This window comes from Pygocentrus nattereri, chromosome 3, assembly GCF_015220715.1.
Source record: "Pygocentrus nattereri isolate fPygNat1 chromosome 3, fPygNat1.pri, whole genome shotgun sequence".
Lineage (NCBI taxonomy): Eukaryota > Metazoa > Chordata > Actinopteri > Characiformes > Serrasalmidae > Pygocentrus > Pygocentrus nattereri.
The window spans coordinates 12,039,057-12,059,118 of NC_051213.1; the positions used below are offsets into that span (position 1 = coordinate 12,039,057).

The 20,062-nt window shown below is 41.6% G+C and overlaps 1 protein-coding gene across 2 annotated transcripts; it reads right to left on the reverse strand.

Moving 5' to 3' along the window:
- Positions 1-4,153: 4,153 nt before the first annotated feature.
- Positions 4,154-11,684, reverse strand: nrn1a (neuritin 1a). Of its 2 annotated transcripts, none has more exons than XM_037536526.1 (3): positions 8,624-9,266; positions 8,127-8,271; positions 4,154-5,695 (listed from the first exon to the last, which is right to left on the reverse strand). In XM_037536526.1, exons 1-3 carry the CDS (start codon positions 8,628-8,630, stop codon positions 5,464-5,466), a joined length of 384 nt encoding a protein of 127 aa, XP_037392423.1. In that variant the 5' UTR covers positions 8,631-9,266; the 3' UTR covers positions 4,154-5,463. The 2 variants fall into 2 exon arrangements, with proteins under 2 accessions (XP_037392423.1, XP_017559428.1); XM_017703939.2 differs by lacking the exon at positions 8,624-9,266 and adding an exon at positions 11,308-11,684 and having other exon boundaries at positions 4,156-5,695.
- Between the last annotated feature and the right edge of the window lie 8,378 nt (positions 11,685-20,062).

Here is a 20,062-nt window from a genome sequence, read left to right on the forward strand (position 1 = left end):
TTATCAGTACATGCCATGTGCAATGATCCTGGTGGAGGGATGTATGAAACTGAATAACTACAGTTCTTGTAAAATAGTGTCCAATGCAGAAGTGCATAAAAAATATGTGTGGTTCATATGTTACACTACAGTGACCTTCCCAGCAGCTTCTCTCTGACTTTTTAATGAGTGCTTTTAAAGTGGAGGTTCTATTTGTGACCAGTTCAGCAGTTTTTAAGTAAGCGAGAGAGAAAGCAGAGGGTAAAACTCTGCAGCCTGGTCATAAATCTGCTTGGAGGAAGGCTAGCAATGTAGTCACCCTCAGTAGTGCTGAACAAATGCAATGATCTACATCAACATCAAGGCTCTCCTGAAACCAGCCAATGCTCAGATATATTATGTGGGACAGGACCTTAAAGGGGAAAAATGGTAGCTTGAATGAATGTGTGAACAAAATGCAATTTGATGCAATTTACAGCATGTCATACTCCCCCCCCCAAAGAGAAGGTCTAATCATGTATCACAGTAAAGCAAATTTAGTGTTGTGGGAAGTCATGATTAAAAATGTTAATTTAAATTGATTTATTTTTCAATAAACATCTTTTCTTATTTTTAATATGCAGGTTTATCATTCAAGTACTGGGATATTTTTGAGTGATATAGGGATGCTATAGGCAGTTGGTTCCATAGGCATTTGTGTTTGATTTAACTTGGGCTGGTATGCTAGTAAATCCAGAACTTTAGGACATTATGACATTGGAATATTGATCTTTCAGTAGCCGTCATTCCATATTACATTCATCACATCAGCTTTAAGTTTGTTGGTCACATAATTATGAACATCTTTTAGTTGCTAAACTTTCGGTTTAAACCAAACCATGTTCTTACATAATGTTAGCTTGATACATTTTTGGGCTGTTTACTGTGTATACAAGCCAATTCCTGACCCCATCTATCAGTATTAACTTCTATGGACACTACATGGAACATGTTTTATCTCGGTGCATTAATATGTATAGAAAGCATATTATAAAGGCTTAGAATGTGACTCAGCCAATCAGATATCAAAACCAGAACTCTCCAATTTTATACTTTCAGGGGTCACGTTCTTCTTTTTAGACTTACTGGTTGATTGACTGCCAAATAATACTGGTTGGTTATCAGCCAAGAGACTTTGACTAGTGAGGGATGTTTCCCAAATACTCTTATAGACAGCCTAAAATCACAGTTACACACTGATACAGGAGTCATTTTGCCCAGACTGGGCATCAAACCCTCAATCTGGAAATATAGAAATATGGAAATATGCCACACAAAAGTGTTATCTATAACCCAGACTGCAATACTTGTAGGTACAACTAGTCATGGTCACACCTCTCTTAAACCAGGAGGTCACTGCTCCACATTGTTTGTATATATCCCTGTTTTTGGTTTGAGAAAAGTTTAGGTCAGACCTACTGAGAGGACATGCCCTTAGGCGGTCAGCACTGCACCTGAGGGGGCACTCAAGTAGAATGAAGCTCATGAACACAAGTCAATCCATGAGCTCTATTCCTGGGGCAAGGCTAAGCCTTGCCTTCCTGAAAAGGATCTTGAACAAAAATGGAGGTTGTATAAAATACAGTTATCATAGGTCACTTGTACAGTGGGAAGGCAAAAGGGGCAGGGATTAATCCCACGCTGGGGACTATCTGTGCAGATGCCTGCCTAAAACAATGATAACCTCATTTGATCTTCAGCGCAGACCATGCCATGCCAGCTGACCCTGTTGCTGAGGGAAGCCCCTCACACCCCACAATGTTGTGCGACTATAATACCCTGCTATTGTGCAAACGACGCAGCAAGAAGAGGCGCAGCTAAGCAAGTAGCAAAGTGGCCACCATGTGTAGCTGGCACCGCCATGGGCACGTTGACAAAGTGTGCCAAGCCCAATTGGAAAATGGCATTGCAGGCTGTTGTGCTGCACTGATAATGGAGCCAGTCTCCTCTGTGGAAGGCTGTAACCCAGTTTTCCAGAGAACAGCTACTCTAGCATGCACTCTCAACCAGCACTTCCCATTGATGCTAGTGGCTTGTCAAAAGGACAATGCTGTGGCCAATATTCATATGAACTGTGACCCACAGCAGCACAGATATCGACGCTGATTAATATGATAGCTTCATGAATATTTCAGGTCGTGTATGAATTAAAAAAAAACTGGACACGCCGCATTAATTTCCTAAAGCGTTAGCTGCAGCTCTTTTAACAAGGCTGGAACATGACAGCAGAATCTGTTCTTGCTCACTAGAAAAAAAAAGCAAAGGCTGGCTGGTGGTGAACGCTCCATTTGGTCTTCGTGACGTGAATGCGTGCGAGAGGAAAAGGAAAGGAAAGGCTATGAGAGTGGCGTGCTGGATGACGTTAGAGCCGTGACGCAGGAAAGCGAACGGCTTTGGTTGACGTATTGACGTCATCCAAAACAGTTTGGCGTGTTTTTTTAGCCTCAAATCTCATTAACTTACTATTTACACCACATGTCAGTTCTATCTATATCATTATCATTGCGTCATTCTCTTTGTGGAACTGAGCCAGATTTTTCATAACTCCCCATTGGCTCATACATCAATAACTTATAAATAAACAAATGTGAGGATCGCTTGTGATTTCTATCGTAAGTCAAAAACAATATCACCACTAAGATGGTGCTGGTGACCCATCTGGAGCAACTGTAGCTCTGTAACACCATCACACCTTCACGTAGGCTGCATTTTCACCTGATTACGTCATTCATCGCTCATTCCAGCCACCCCAGGAACATCTACAACTGTCAAACGCTGTCGGCTGCTGCCCAATTTTAACTGGTTTTATTTAGTCCTGCTTTATGTGCTTTATGAAAGCTGTGTATCGTTGTTTTTCAGCCTGCTTCTAAACTGCTTTGGTTCCGTTTTTATTTCTCAGAATCTGCCCTTGTTTGCTCATATTTACTGACTTTGATATATTATTTGGTATATATTTAAAGCTTTCGCTGCTCATTATAACTAAAGCACACCTGTATAGTTATTTCTGTTAAACATCTCTTTATTTCAGCGTTTCCGAAATGAACGCAGTAGAGTCTGTTCTTCAGGTGTAGTTTCTATAGCGCAGATTCATAGAGATACTACAGTGTAAATAATTGAACAGTGAAAGGCGCGCGCGCTCATATTTTATTTATCATTTCAAAATGGCAGCTTATAGCTGAGCACCAGTATCGGTCCAGAGGAGCTGCAGGGTGCGAGGAGTTTCACACAGCCGTCAGGACAAGCTTCTCTTACTCCACATTCAAATCTAGACGCGGGCTTTGATTCCTATAACTGGCGTTTGGCTCTTCCACCGGTCCACAGCCACCGTTACGTCATACAAATCCCCAACATGAATGAATACACGACATAGCCCACAGTGAAATATATATATATATATATATATATATATATATATATATATATATATATATATATATATATAATATTATATATAATATATAAAACCATTTATCTCAGCTTTCAGCGTGTTATTATTATTGATTACTCCAACCATCCAATATGTATGTTATATTCTATCATCAGCACACCTGATTTAATCTAATGAAGCACTAATTAACCAAAACAGGGATTCGACAATACCTACAATGATACTGCGCTGACATGAGGATTATATATATATATATATATATATATATATATATATATATATATATATATATATATTATTAGTTTTTTTTTTCTTTTTTTTTTCTTTTCGTTTTCTGTGCGTTCGTATTTAATTCTCTAGATGATCGTATTGTGTGTCTCTGTGGGCGCCTGTAAACCTCCACACTGTAACACAGTCCGACTGTTTGACCAGATCTCCAAATCTACATGAAAGGACTCTGCTGCTTTATTAATAATGAAACAATACCTCCTTGCTCCACACAGCGTGCATGGGGAACGGTGGAGGGGGGCTGCGAGTACCAGGCCAGCACACACTCACACACACACCCACACACACACACACCCACACACACACACCATTTGGCCTGATGCATATTGATGTTTTCCCTTTTTCCAGATGCATTTCTCCTGCAACAGACCAGCAATGCTGCGTCCTGTATCACTGGGCTTTAAACAAGAAAAACTAACGGACTGAAAACCATCACAGAATCTGTGCAAATGAAAACCACACGGGTTATTTTTTTCAAACATTAACTGATTTTATTTAATACTCTTTTATCTTTTTTAGCAATCTTTTATATACCTGTATATCAATCTGTTTTTAAAACTGTTTCGGTTAAAGTATCTCTGTCTCTCTCTCTTTTTATTCTCAAAATCTTTATAATGTTTCTTTTTCACATAACGTCTCTTATTTACTCGTATGTAGTTGTATTTGGAATATTTAGGTATTTATATGCAACATCCCCAGAAACGAACGAACAAACGAACGAACGAACGAACAGAATCCACATGATCTGAAGGCAGTGAGTCGTGGCCACATCTCAGCAAAACTCGAGCAGATTTCCCTCCGTCCACACCCGCGCGGCCGCGGCCTGAATGGGATCGTGCTACGGAAACGTGTCGCTCTGAGGGAACGCGGTCTGCTAGCCTACACGAAGTCCTGGAAACTAACGGACAAATAAAGAAATGGCAGAATGTCAACAGTCAAAATCATTCACCAGCCTTCTCCATCTTCTTCCAGCTTCCTTTTCTCGCTACATTTCACGTTTAACGTGTTTTTTCTACCTTATTGGAACTTTCCACCATCGACTGAATGCCTGGGTTCATTCCTGAGGTTGTTATTATTAGCGTTGTTAGTGTAATTCTAGCTGTTTTATGTCTGCTCACAGATCCAAACCAGCTTTCGTGGTACCAACATGCTTAGCTTCGCTAAATTTGGCAACTAAAACCAAGAAATCCAATAAAAATAAAAGGTAAATCAAATAAAGGAATAGAGAGAAGAGAACATGGGCTGAGCCTCCGATTACTGGTTGAAATGACTTTGACTGATGTGTGCAGTGTCAGGATATCAGGATTTCTCTTGTTTCTTATTATTTCTAGGCATGATCGTTAGATGGAGAGGCCTGCAGTGATGATTACTTCACTGCGGCCTTTAACACTACAGGCCTATGGAAGTCCACCGATACTGTAAGCGCGGGACCGTCAAAAAATGACCGATTTTTTTAGTTTTTTTGACCCCAGGTCAGGCAGATATGTTGGAGGAGTTCCCCCTGAAGACGACGTCACCATTGTCTCTAGCAAAAGGAAAAAAAAAAACCCACACAGGTCGTCTTCCTCTCCGGATGAAGTATATAAATCCATTTGGGCGAAGATGGTTTCTCTGTTTTCTTTTTCTTTTTGATCGTCATTATTATTTTTTATTTTTACTCTTTTTCTTGTGGTGCTAGCACTCTGAAGTCGTCCTCCTCCTCCTGCTCCTCCTGCTCCTCCTCCTCCTCCTCCTCCTCCTCCTCCTGCTGCTGCTGCTGCTGGCCGTGTCTAGAGTGCGCAGAGGCTCGTGAGCAGGGCGGACAGTGCGGGCAGCAGCAGGCTCAGGCTGAGCGGGGGTCCTGCTCTGGGGGCTCCGTTCCCTCCTGCACACAGTTCAAAAAGGCTGCCCCGGAACTGCAGGCTCCTGGACTCCTTCTTCAGCTTCTCCCACAGCTCGGTGGCGCCGTCCTGGCAGTCCGCCAGCGCGGTGGTGGCACACGAGTGGAAATCATCCCAGTACCTGCACATCACATTTACACACGGGTTACACACTCAGCAGCGCCTGCTCTCACTTCCACACACATTTCCCGTGAAAGTCTCAATCACAATCGACTGGAATGCAAAATGAAAATCATAAACATAAAAAAAACAGGAATGTGATTCCCTGTCTAATGTAAATAAATCCACATAAACCGTAAACATTGTCACCTTGAAAAAAATCTGCCATCTACTATAAATGTCCCACTATAAAAACACCACCCTATATATAAAATATATATTAAATATATATAAAACAGCTCCGTTTTACTGTAAAGAAATCCCGATATACTCTAAAATCCCCAATCGCCTGTGAATGAATATACCATTTACTTTTAAACAAAACTGAAAGAAACTATAAAAATTAGTATCCTAATTTCCATTGTAAAAGGCCAAATCCTCCATGAAAATCGCAATACACCATAAAAATCTCCAGTGACTGTTAAAAAATCCCCATAAACTGAAAAAAAAAATCCACATCAGCTGTAAAATGAACTGTAACCCTTAAAAATTCCAACCCACTTAAAAAAACACTTTCTTTTATCTTTATTGTAAAACTGTCGGTTACAAAAGAGAGTTTCTTATAAAAATCACAACCAACTGTAATAAAAACATGAACTGTAAGATTCCTCGTCCACTGTAAAAATTCTTATAATCCTTATGAATATCCCGTGCTATAAATGTCCCAGTCCACAATCCCTACAAACCACAGGAATCCCCTTCAACTGTAAAAAAAAAAGAAGGATTCCACCCAATGTAAAAACCGAGGTGCACTGTACAATTCCAACCCACTCTAAAATTCCCATAAGATAAGAATCTCTGTAAACCGTAAGAATTCCAGTCAACAGTCAACAATAAACAACACCCTATCAACTGTGAAAAACGATCCACTGTCGAACAAAAATCACCATAAACGCAACAAATATCCGCACGGTAAAAATAATAATAACGACTCACTGCAAAAATCCTCTTTTAAACCCTTCACCTGTAAAAATCCCCATCCATAAAACATCTATACAAAAATAAAAACCCGAAACTCTTTCCCCAAAATCTTTTTTTAAAATGAAAAATCCACCCCCACAGCAAAATATGTCCACTGTAAAATGCATATATATATATATATATATATATATATATGTGTGTTTGTGTGTGTGTGTGTGTGTGTGTGTGTGTGTGTGTGTGTGTATAATCCTAGTTCTGGAGCTTTAATAAGCTTTAATGAATTCTAAATCAGCGTGTTTTTATGCACCCACTTTCCTTTCCATTCATCACAATCACTGAAAAGTTAAAGACAAAGTTGGAAGTCGTCTCCTGTCACACAGAAACGTTCTTCCACAGTTAGGCTTGTACTATTTGTCTACTACTTGTTCCTGGGACACCGCACATCCGGGATACAGGTCCTAATCATTCTCACACACTTATTTTCTGAGAAGAGGAGAAACACAACGAACCAGGAGACGCATGGCACGAGCTGCGTTTCTATTGCTTCCATAGGACTAAGCTCGTGATCTATAGGGAGGATGATGATAATGGTGATGATGATGATGATGACGGAGATGACGAGATGAACACTTTCTTTTCTTCCTTTTTTCCGTCTCACGAAGCGAAACAGAAACACGTGCAGCTCCTCAGTGACCACACAGAGCGGTCCACACAGACAGAGAACGTGCAAAAGAGCATCCCTGATTAGATCCAGACAGTTTATAGTCATGGATCCGGCTGAGGAAGAGCGGAGTAATGGAGGTAAAGACACCCACACGTAACGGGACCGGTGACCATCTCAGCAGAGACTCGGTCTGTTTTAATGGCATTTCTTCTTTCTCTCTTGCCCGCAGGTAAACCAGCGGATGGAGGGGAAGCCGAGATGGTAATACACTGCAGCCCCCAGGGACGCTCTCTCTCTCTCTCTCTCTCTCTCTCTCTCTCTCTCTCTCTCTCTCTCTCTCTCTCTCTCTCTCTCTCTCTGTGTGTGTGTGTGTGTGTGTGTGTGTGTGTGGACAGTCCTGCTCTGGCTTTCCCTCTAATCCAATCGTTCTTCTTCACCTTTCACCTGAGAGTCTCCCTCATAGCACCTAATTGGTGCGAATGAAGTGATGAAGATGAAGTGATGAGATGATGAATGACGCTTTAACGCAGCGGAGCCTCATTTTCATGATGGAGATGTCGAGTTAAACAAGGGGCCCCTCATACCATCTGGCTCCTCACGCGCGCGAGCGCGAGACTCTCTCTCTCTCTCTCTCTCTCTCTCTCTCTCTCTCTCTCTCATTTAGGCTGTGTGCTTCATGTGGATAATCACCAATGCAGCACTACAGACCCTGTAAGTGTCCTGGTGATATTAATAAAGCATGCACAACAACGTCTGTACCTTGAGATATACACGCGTGATAATACGACACCCTAAAAGGTTCACTTACATGCAGATGGTCTCGAGGTTTTTCTTCTCGTCCAGCTCCTGTGGGTATTGGGCCATGTTGTCTCCCAGCTGAAGTAGGCAGTTGGAGAAGCCCTTAAACACGGTGTCACATTTCCCCGCCGCTCCAACCGCCTGCAGCAAATAGGCTGCAACACCAAGAGCACAGAAATCAGCGCCTGGTTCACGTTAAACACATGCAGGTGGTAAAAGGGGGCACGTCTCTTTTCTGGACTGATCATTTATTTAACGTGCCCTTGTGCTTGTGTTTGCTTCGTTAGCCTAGAAACACATTGAGCATATGACCGTGCTTTGAATGCACATGATCTAAATGAGCCCACACGCGTTACAGTAACACAGCAAGGACTGGAAGACACCGTGTGTAACGCAGCAACTGTGTTCATGCGTGCATTAGATTGACACATTTGACTCAACCATGTTTCAAATATATTCATCACTGTAATTCAATTCATTTTCGTTTCCAAATGCAAAGTCACTTGCCCTCCATTCACACTTTCATTCTGCGTCCATTCACCGGCTGCTTAAGGCTAAAGTAAACGCTCCCGCGCGTGCAGGTACGGGGCATCTTTAAACGCTGTTTATGGGTCACTCCAGTCTCATCTCCATTCAAACAGAGAGGCACGGCTCTGAGCGCTGAGATCATTTCTGCCTGGGAGGAGGAGGCAAACAGATGAAGTAATGCACTTGGCTGCACAGGAGGAAAAGGAGGAGGAGGAGGAGGAGGAGAAAGAGGAAGAGGAAGAGGAGGGGGGGGGCTTTCTGCAGAGCGCCTAGAGAAGTTTCCCCAAAGAGGGACATTTGTAATGTATCAGGCTATTTTGGACACGAGCAGACCACCCTCAGAGATCCCAACACTTCAGTTCGTACCTGTGCACATTTATTTACGTACCCGTTAGAATTTCCTCTTTATTTGTGTATGTATGCTCTTTAGCTCCTTAGTGTTCAATTATATGTGTTTGCACCTCTTAATTTGTATACTGCGCATAGCCTATTATATTAGCGTGTTATTAACGCGTTATTATTAATTTATTAACGTCTTTTTCCCGTTTTTTTATCTCTCCTTTTTTGTGGATGGTTGTGAGGTGTGAGGTTTGAACTGCAGCTCTTATTTTCTCAATGAGCGCCGTGACTATCAGAGCAGCCGAGAAAACTCAGCAAGAGCGAGCACGTAAAGATTACATTTCACTGGAATAAATTTAATAATAATAATAATAATAATAATAATAATAATGTAAGCTTTAATACTGTAAACAAAAGGCCAAATTAAGTTGGAATTGGTTTTGACCGTGTCAGGGTACATATATATATATATATATATATATATATATATATATGTATATACATACACACACACGCAAATGTACATCTATGCATGTATGTATATGTGAATGTTGCCGCAGCGTTGCAGACTTCTATGCTTACATAACCCGGCGTGGAGCTCTAATTATGCTTGGCTGGTCTTTCTCAGGTTTGTTCGTCCTCTCCTGGGCGCACAGAGCAGGTTAGAAGAGGCTGATTCGCCGCGAATGTGCCGTTCCACCTTAAATAATGCACTCTGCCGCCCAAGATCGTTTGGTGGAACGGCAGATTTGAATAAGACGCTGGCGAATCGGACAGAAACCCCAGCTGAGCATCAGACCGGACCGTGCTGGAGGATGAAGGGCGCGCAGAGAGAGCCCACATTGTCCTCCATCCTCAAAGCAGCAGCTCCTTTCCTTCCATTACAGCCTTAAACATGGCGGATTTGCTCAAGAAGAGCACAAACACGACTCTGCTCTACAGTTCGAGTCCAGAGAGGACCGAGCATTTCTTTAGGCGAACGTTGCTCTTCTTCTCGCTGTATTTTTAACCAAACCCATATTCTCCCCGTCACTTTCTCAGATTTGCCTTTTTCGTCTTTCTCCATCGCTATGAATGCCACACCCATCACCAGCTCCGCGTTTCTGTGGAATGTCGTGTTTTTAGCTCTACCGTTGCTTTCATTGAGTGTAGCTCTATATTTAGTAGGAGCTGAAATAGACTGTCCTGCTGGTCAGCCAGCCCTCAGCACCGCGCGCTCACATGGAGAGGAGATGGGAGGGGATGCTGGGGGGGAGGGGGGGGGGGGGTATTCGGGCACTTCAACCACGTTCGACTCCTCGTTTCACACCCAACAATTTAGGCCACATTATTCTAAAGCATTAGGAATAGATCAAAGAGTGCTTTTGTTAATAATTCGATGGAATGCAGCCTCGTTATAATGGGGTATAACGTTGCTATGACACTATTATTGCATTCGTAGTCTTTGAATGTGCGGGGTGTAAATTGGGAGAATAAGGCTGCTGATGATGTAAGATTACAGTACAAGAGCACGTTTTCGTTTTGAGAGCATTTTCAAATATTTAGTTTCAACTTTCAATATTTGGTTTCGAAAAGTCGTTCATTTTATTATTATTATTATTATTATTATTATTATTATTATTATTATTGGGCTACTTTTAATTGACTTCTCTTGGTTTTAATTAAACTGTTAATGTTATTATAGTTACTAAACTGTTAATATTATTATTTTTACATTATATTCTAGCACGATTATTTATTTATTTATTTATTTATTTATTTATTTATTTTCTGGATAATTCCTGTAGTGGTGTTTCTGAGAGCAGGCTCCCCCTTTACACACACACACACACACACACACACACACACACATATATATATATATATATATATATATATATATATATATATACACACACACACCCACACACTTCTACGAAGCGGACCAGCGCAAGAGAAACACCACCAAAAGGGACAATAGAAGGAAACTCCAAAACCGCGAAAATGTGCGCGATCAGGAGAGAAGCTTGTTTTTTCATGGCTGTAATTTGGTGGACGGATGGAGAAAAAGGCGACCCGGTGCGCGCTGAGACTCACTGTGCACTACACTGTCGCATTAAACTGCAACATTCAGTCACAGACTCTGAAGTAGCGGCCGCTCAGAGCGCCGAGGAGACGCGCGAAGGACGAGCGCGGTTTATAAAGAACGAGCGCGAACGAAAAACACTAAAAGCAACGAACATTTCATTTGCATCAAAAGGAAAACCAGTGCAACACACACACACACACGCGCGCGCACAGAGAGACACTGTATTTGGGAATAAAAGCAGTGCGCGTGCACTCACCTATCTGAACAGCGAGAAACAGTGAGATGTATCTTCCGGACAAAGTTAATCCCATCCTATGTGAGGTAAAACCATTGGCGAGCGCCTGCCAGCCTTTAGATACTCGCTGGAGAGAACAATAACTCAGCTGCGCTGCTGCTGCTGCTGCACATTGCCGTTTATTTACAGATCCTCCAAATTCAACCACTTTCTCTCTCTCTCCCCCTCTCTCTTCCTCTCTCTCTCGCTCTCTCTTCCTCTCTCTGACTCTCTCTCTATAATTTTTTATTGTATCTCTTTATCTTGTTGCCTCTTTTTCCGCGCACGGTGAAGCGCAGAGGAGTGAAATGGTGCACCCCGTTTTACGCGAGGGCGGTAATGCCTGGTCTCTCTCTCACTCTCTCTCTCTCTCTCTCTCTCTCTCTCTCTCTCTCCCCTTCACGCCCACATCGCGCGGTTGACGTAAAAAACTCCGTGTCGGACTCCCCACGTCTCCATTTTTTTCCCTTCTGTGCCAGACTGGGCTGACCCCCCGCTCCCCCTCCCCCTCCCCCTCCCAACACCCCCCCCACCGCCTCACACACACACACACACACACACAGTTCCTAGCCCATTTCAAGCTCACTGCACTGCCGTCGCGCGTGGCCACGGGCCGGAAAGGTGCGAGAGCCCCCCTGACACAGACAGGCCGGACAAGCGGGGATTAACGCCGAACTGCAGCGATGTGAACAGCCTGCACGCGCGCCGAGCTCCGTGCACATTCATAACGTAAAATTCAGACAGTCCCTCAACACTGACTGTACAATTCACACAGTCCCTGCGCAGCAAACGGCTCCCAACGCACAGACCGCGGCCTCCTCTTACGCTGTGTTGGGACATTTCTCGCTTGTAGTGCGTTAAAACAAGCAGAGAAAACATGCTGAAGTGCAGATTCTAAACTTCTAGCCCACAGTTTGTAAGCAGAAGAGCATAAGAGACTTTATTATGATCTCTCTCTTGTTGAAAAGTTGTTGCTGGATCTGTTTGGCTCTGCAGAAGAGAAAACACATCGTTTACATTGTTGCCACGTTTTCATCATTTATTATTTGACCTTCTTGACACTCACACATCTCATTTATATGGTGCCCTGCTGGTGACATCCTGTATAAATAATAATAATTCGTCCCCACGACTTAGTAAGTCATGGCCACGACTTAATTATTTAATTCCCACGCCTTACTAAGTCATGGCCACGCATTAGGACCTAATTCCCACGTGTTACTAAAGCGTGGCCATGCATTATTCTTATTTATATGGGATGTCACCAGCAGGGCTCTGTACAGTTGCATATATGGTTTTCCAATGAAGCATCCACTGAGTGGTTCTTCAGGGAACCAAAAGTGGTCCCCCTACAGTGTAATGTGAAGAACCCTTTCTGGCCCCTTTAATTTGAAGAGTGTGCCCATATCATATCTGTCGCTTTATAAAGTGTAAAATGACAGGCAGTCTTTCCACAGAGGTTTGTCTTTATTTTAAAGAAAACGTGTCAAATTTAGATGATCCCTACACTACTGATTATGTTACACTGCTCCTTTAAGAACAGTAAAATTCAGACAATTCCTGCAGACAAAACTAGGTTAACCTACATCTATATGGACTTACATTTATTCATGGTTACCAGAGTACAATTCAGACAGCCACTGGGTCGAGCTCTCAGATCATTTCTCAAAACACACGCCCGCGCTCTGTGCACTCACATACTGTCAAGAACCCTCATTCAGGAAGAGTTGGAACGATCTCAGACATCAGACCTCAAATGGAATGATTTATCATCATATTCATCATAACGCTGACTATCTGTGTTTCTGTAATCTATTGGGTTATAAGATAATGTCAGCTAGCTAACGTCTTAATTGGTTGGATTACCAGAAATAATGAGATTTGTGCTCACTTGCACCCTCAACTGGCCCTATCTGTGTAGCCATGTCCTAAGTAGCTAATGAGTAGCATTCTAACACATCAGCACCTCAGCATCATCAGTTTGATTCTGTCTGAAATGTTCAGGCTCTGCATTAAATTATTAAAAGACTGGAAATCTTTTAATAAATCTCATGTTTAGAGAGGTCCCCTATGCTGATCATTCAGTTCTGCATTACCTGCTGAAATGTCTCCATTGCTGTAAGCTGTGAAAAGAGTGTTTAACAGCTTGTTTTATTAGCTACATATTGACCATCACCACATTCCTTACCTGTACCAGTATGCAGAATGACTTCAGCTGTAATGAGTAATGGTGGACAGATTGGCTCATATTAGTGTTCTTACTTGCATGGATTCATTTGTTTACATCTTCTCTTCTCTTCTCTTCTCTTCTCTTCTCTTCTCTTCTCTTCTCTTCTCTTCTCCTCTCTTCCACTCCTCTCTTCCTCTCCTCCTCTTCTCTTTTCCTCTCTTCTCTTCTCTTCTCTTCTCTTCTCTTCTCTTCTCTTCTCTTCTCTTCTCTTCTCTTCCACTCCTCTCTTCCTCTCCTCCTCTTCTCTTCTCTTCTCTTTTCCTCTCTTCTCTTCTCTCCTCTTCTCTTCTCTTCTCCTCTCCTCTCTTCCTCTCCTCCTCTTCTCTTCTCTTCTCTTCTCTTCTCTTCCTCTCCTCTCTTCCTCTCCTCCTCTCCTCTCCTCTCCTCTCCTCTCCTCTTCTCTTCTCTTCTCTTCTCCTCTCTTCTCTTTTCTCTTCTCTTCTCCTCTCCTCTCCTCTCCTCTCTTCCTCTCCTCTCTTCCTCTCCTCCTCTTGTCTTCTCTTCTCTTCCTCTCCTCTCTTCCTCTCCTCCTCTTCTCTCCTCTGCTCTCTCCTCGCCTCTCCTCTCTTCTCTTCTCCTATCTTCCACTCCTCTCTTCCTCTCCTCCTCTTCTCTTCTCTTCTCTTTTCCTCTCTTCTCTTCTCTCCTCTTCTCTTCTCCTCTCCTCTCTTCCTCTCCTCCTCTCCTCTGCTCTCCTCTCCTCTCTCCTCTCCTCTTCTCTTCTCTTCTCTCCTCTTATCTTCTCCTCTCTTCTCTTCTCTTCTCTTCTCTTCTCTTCTCTTCTCTTCTCTTCTCTTCTCTTCTCCTCTCTTCTCCTCTCTTCTCCTCTCTTCTCTTCTCTTCTCCTCTCCTCTCTTCCTCTCCTCTCTTAAATTAGTAACTTTACAGGAGAAGACAAAAACATGCTTACCTTTTTGATGTAAGTCAATGTAAAGAGATTTTATTTCAAGTGATTCTGGAGTTTTGTCATGATTGGCTCCTCCCACTCCATGTGCTTTTTGTTTTGGTCTTCCATGTGTTTGTTTTGGTTCAGCCCCCTTGTTTGTTGACTCTGCCCCTAATTGTTTTCACCTGTCCCTCCTTATGCCTGTTTTACAAGCCCTGTGTTTGCCCCTTATCTGTGCTGATCTCTTCCTCTCCTCCTCTTGTCTTCTCTTCTCTACCTCTCCTCTCTTCCTCTCCTCCTCTTCTCTCCTCTGCTCTCTCCTCTCCTCTCCTCTCTTCTCTTGTCTTCTCCTATCCTCTCCTCTCCTCTCTTCTCCTCTCTTCTCTACTACATCACATCAAAAACTTCAGTTACCTCGCAATTTTATGATGAAGGTACCAATGAAAACTAGTCTAAAATCACTTGAAAAAGATTGTTTCGCATTCATTTCCACAATAAGTAAAGAATGTTTTTACTTTCTCCTGTGAAGTTTCTGTTTTAGAGAGACTTTGTTTCCAACAGCACTTCTTGTAAGTCGCTCTGGATAAGAGCGTCTGCTAAATGCTGTAAATGTAAATTTAATTTCAGATACACATTGTAATATTACAAGAATTTCTGCATGATTCCTACAAAACTCTTACAGTAAATTTGAATGATTACTGTGGTTTACTACATGATATTACTTATAGAATACTGGGCAGTATAAGAAAACACTACAGGTATATTATACACATATATCTTTGATATCCAAAGAAACACAGGTATCTCTTAAATTAGTAACTTTACAAGAGAAGACAAAAGCATGCTTACCTTTTTGATGTAAGTCAATGTAAAGAGATTTTATTTCAAGTGATTCTGGAGTTTTGTCACGATTGGCTCCTCCCACTCCATGTGCATTTTGTTTTGGTCTTCCATGTGTTTGTTTTGGTTCAGCCCCCTTGTTTGTTGACTCTGCCCCTGATTGTTTTCACCTGTCCCTCCTTATGCCTGTTTTATAAGCCCTGTGTTTGCCCCTTATCTGTGCTGATCTTTGTATTGGTTGTTATCTGCAGTGTTGTTCATTCTGGTTTATGTAATGTCTGTTTATCGTTCAATCCGTATTGGCTTTATGACCCTGGACCACTTTGACCGTGACTCTGGATTTGCCCGTAATAAATCTTGCTTATCTCAGCACGGGCGTCCACCTCCTTGCTCCCCGTCACAAGTTTATCTATTGGTCTGTTCACCATGGAATTTTCACGCAATTTAAAGGACAGCTGGTGTGTTGATATGATGTAGAAAAATAAAAATAGTCAAAAAGAAGATACATGTTTTTTTTGGACAGTGTAGATATATAGATTAAAACTATTAGAATTATTATAAAATCATCACACAGCACTACAGAGATTGTGTAGCTGGTTGTAGTTTTATTAGATCTTTCTGGAAGAGTTGGAAACCAAACAAGAAAGCAGGTGGTTAGCAGGTGGTTATTATGAATGGGGACAGTGTCATGTAGGTGTGTAATTAGGATCTTTTAGTATCTAATGCCAGTCTAAATGTTTACATTAGTTTACTAGTTTGGATCACAAAAATGAAATGTTATATTTAGCTGCCTGAAATACCACTGGGCAAATAAGGTCATGTAAGGTTTCCTAGAATTCTTTCCTGTACAACATATATTTTGATATGTCATTCAATGGGAATCATTTAAATCTTTTATACTTATAAATAACAAATATATCATGATGCATTATTAATAAGAAATGGATAAAAAGTTAGAAATAAAGGTGCTGCGCAGGTTCATTTTTCATTCATCAAGGTATAAACAATGGAAATGTACCCCCAACAGTGGTTTGAAGGTCTGATTGTGTACCTTAAATAAGTTTTTCCAGGTGAAAAGTACATATTTGTACCAAAAAAAAAGCCCAGAGATGAGACGGGATGTGTGGAGTCACAGAACACAACTTAGAAAATATCATTTCAATGGGTTATGATACAATTATGTGGCTTGACTAAAGGTACTGAGATGTACCCTTGAGGAGACCACCCCAGTGACAAGATGGGTACTGTCCCAGTGACAGTTTCATACTTTATTTCTGAGAGTTTAGTGTTGATGGAAGCTAATTGGTAAGGTGTGCCAAGAAATTTGATCCTAGTGTCAGCCTTAGATGTACAATTGTGTCAATATCTATATCAATTGCCCATTAAACACCCACCCCCTCCACACACACACACACACACACACACACACACACACACTCAAGTAATTACATCACTGGCATCATACCACATTGGGTAACTGCTATCATGACAACATTCTAGTCAATATGGTTCTTCTTCTACTTTGGTGGATGAATGTACAGTGTTTGCCAGGTTACTGGAGCTGAAGGAGAATCCCGCCTGTTCTTCTACAGCCTGGCGCCCCTCTGCTGAGTAATTGGCTCCCTGGACGCTTCTTTCATTTAAAACAGAAACTGTGCTGAGCTCCGGAGCCCTATGCTAATATCCCTCCAGCTCTAACGACTCAGCTCAGGCTCTGTCTTCTTGCAGCCTTGGTCACTGGTTGATTTAATGACTTTTAATAGTTCACCTCCTCAGCTGTTAATTAGTCCAGGTACTTTATTGAACCGCAGGACCTTAAAATTATGTCAGCTTCTAGAGTACTGAATGTGTATTAGCCTCTGCTACTTGTCACAACTAGGACAGGTCGTCTGGCTGCTTTTTCATAAATTCCTTAGGCTTCTGCATGAGAGAGTGATGTAGTTTCAGGGTGAAATGTCAGACTTTCATCATACTGTAAAGATATGTTGGGCTACAATGGGATGGATGATGCAGGATATTACAGGGACGTATTTAAGGGTGAGAAAAATCGTGATGATGCTTTTATTACAGAGGTTGTAGCCTCACAATGCATGTGCTTATTGCTCTTGCCCTCTTGTGGCCAGGATGTGCTATAATGATTCCACCAGCCTATGTAGCACACAAATGAATTTCAATGACAAATATTTCCTTCCAAATTCCTGCAAACAGGAGAGTCACGAGAGTGAAAAATGTCTTATAATGGCTGTCTGCTCACAAAAACCTGGGAATCTGCTAAAAAGAACTAGACTTTGTGTCGATGAAGCTCAGAACACATGGGGCAAATCTGAGCTGTTGTGTAAGGGAACCCCGTTCTAATAGCTCTAACCCACCAATTACTAAACGGCATGAGCAGGTTTCCACGGATGACTCATTCAGGTGGGTGCAGGAGAGAGAGAGAGAGACATAAAGAGAGAAAGAGAGAGACAGATAGAGATAGATAGAGCGAGATAGTGGGAGGGAGAGAGGGAGGGAGGGGGATTCCAGCAGTGGTAGACGCAGCAGACTAGACTCGAGCTGTCTAAATCCAGCAACGTCTCATTAATATGGAGGAATTGGACCAAATGAAAAAAAGGCACCTATTGCGTCAGTGGAGGAGTTTTCCCTCTGCCGCCGCGCCTGCAGGCAAACAGATGAGCAGATGAGGGAGTGTGGCCTGGAATTACCTTTAGAGGGGGAGAGAGCAGCAGAGTGAGACAGAGGGAAAAAGAGAGAGAGGCAGAGGAAGAGAGATAGAATGAGACAGAAAGAGAAAGAAAGGCAGAGTGAGAGAGTGAGAGACAGAGTGAGACAGATAGGGAGAAAAGGAGAATGACAAAGTGACACCACTAGAGAGAGAGAGAGAGAGAGAGAGAGAGAGAGACAGAGAGAGACAGAGCAAGAAAGAAAGATAAAATGAGATAGAAAGAGAAAGAGAGAAAGGCAGAGTGAGAGAGTGAGCTAGAGAGAAAGGTAGGGACAGCGAGAAAGGCAGAGCAATACAGTGAGAGACAGTGAAATAGATAGATAGGTAGATAGATGGGAAGACAGACTGAAAGAGAGAGACTGGGCGAGAGAAACATTCAGTGAGAGAAAAGCTAAGAATGAAAAACGGATGTGGAAGAAAAACAGAGCTGATGAACAGACAATGTCCACAATGATGAACAGCAGAAGGGAGATGAAAATCCTCACAGTTCAAATCTGTTATTTTTTTCTATTAAATATTAATTTAACCCTAAAAAGAAAACAAGACCGCAGCAAGCCGGCCGAGTCTGGATCGGACCATCGAGGTTGGTGGTCATCAGCATGCCATTCATCTAAAGTCAAGGGCAAATGAAGGGCTACTTATAATTTAGAGAGAAGTTTGGGGAAATGTTCTGATTTCAGCATGACTGTCTTCCTTCACTGGGAGCAATGATGGACTGTCAGCCAAGGGGATCGAATCAGCGGCCTTCTGGTCACAGGACTGGTTCCCTAACCTCCAGCCCATGAGGAGGATGGTGGGGTGGTGGTTATGAGCTGTAGGTATACTTAATCTGTAACTCATTAAAACCCCAGATTTATAACATCCTAAAGCTTATATTCAGTAGTTCTGTGGACAAAGGAGGAATAATGAACAAGCTATTAAAAAACTATAAAGCCTAAAGTCTCAAACAGAAGATGAGAATTTCTAGAGAAGCACTGTCTATATGGTATTGGAGTCATATATGGAGTAAGAATGGAGGTGATGGCACTATTTCCTAAATTATATGGGTTTTTATTAAAGGTTTGGACCTGCTAGTCTTTTAAGGGGGGTAATTATATCTATTTATAATACATATTTTTAAAAGTCTTTGTAGTTATTTTGAATGTTCTGGACAAGGTTACATAGAAACAGCACATTAGAACCTATGTTGGGTTATCAGCTGATATGTGGCATGTGATTGTATGTTCACATTAATGACAGTAGTCCAAATATGCTTCATGAATGATATTTATTGTTAGTATTGTTAATAGAAAAATCAGCACAACAGCATTACTGTAAAGAAAATCAATTATAGATGGAAGAGTACTGAATACACTTTAGTACTCAAGGAAATATATTAGTAAACACAATGTTATATCATATCAAAAATTATCAAGCAAATTATGCAAAATGCTAAGGCACCTTGCAAATGTCACATGGCAATTTTTGGAAAAAAAAATATGACATTGATTGATTTTGATTGAAACAGAATACAGAAATGTAGGTTTTAAAATACAAACCACATTTTCCAGAAAAGGACATTTTGTAAAATGCAATAAAAAAAACAAGTATCTGTGATTTGCTAATTCTTTTGAATCTTTATTTAACTGACAAAAGTACAAAAAAAAGACTTGTAATGTATTAGCTGATCAAGATGATTGTATTTTGTAAATATTGACAAAGCCACACATCAATCCTTTGTAGAAAAACTGCCGAGTTCTCTGGGCATAAGATCATCTCAGACGCCTGAAAGACGGTGGAAATGACTGTTGAGCAGCTGAAGTCTTGTATTAAGCAACAATGGACAAAAGTCCACTCACAAAGCTGCAACAGTTAGTATCTTCAGTTCCCGACCCATTAAAAAGTCTAATTAAAAAAGCAGGTGATGTAACACAGTTGTAGACATGCCTCTGTGTGTTGCACTTTTGTTAGTTAAATAAAGGTTCAAGAGAACTAGCAAATCACAGATTCTTGCTTTTATTGCTTTTTACATTTTTTAGAAGCAAAGCAAAAAGATGGAAAATCATTTGGTAAAGATCTC

Bases quoted from the DNA above. Each gene is read 5' to 3' on its own strand.
- nrn1a (XM_017703939.2), bottom strand. From the start codon at position 11,362: ATGGGATTAACTTTGTCCGGAAGATACATCTCACTGTTTCTCGCTGTT. The intron at 8,272-11,307 runs GTGAGTGCACGC...TTGGTGTTGCAG, and splicing joins GTTTCTCGCTGTTCAGATAG to CCTATTTGCTGCAGGCGGTT. The intron at 5,696-8,126 runs GTAAGTGAACCT...TGTGATGTGCAG, and splicing joins AACCTCGAGACCATCTGCAT to GTACTGGGATGATTTCCACT.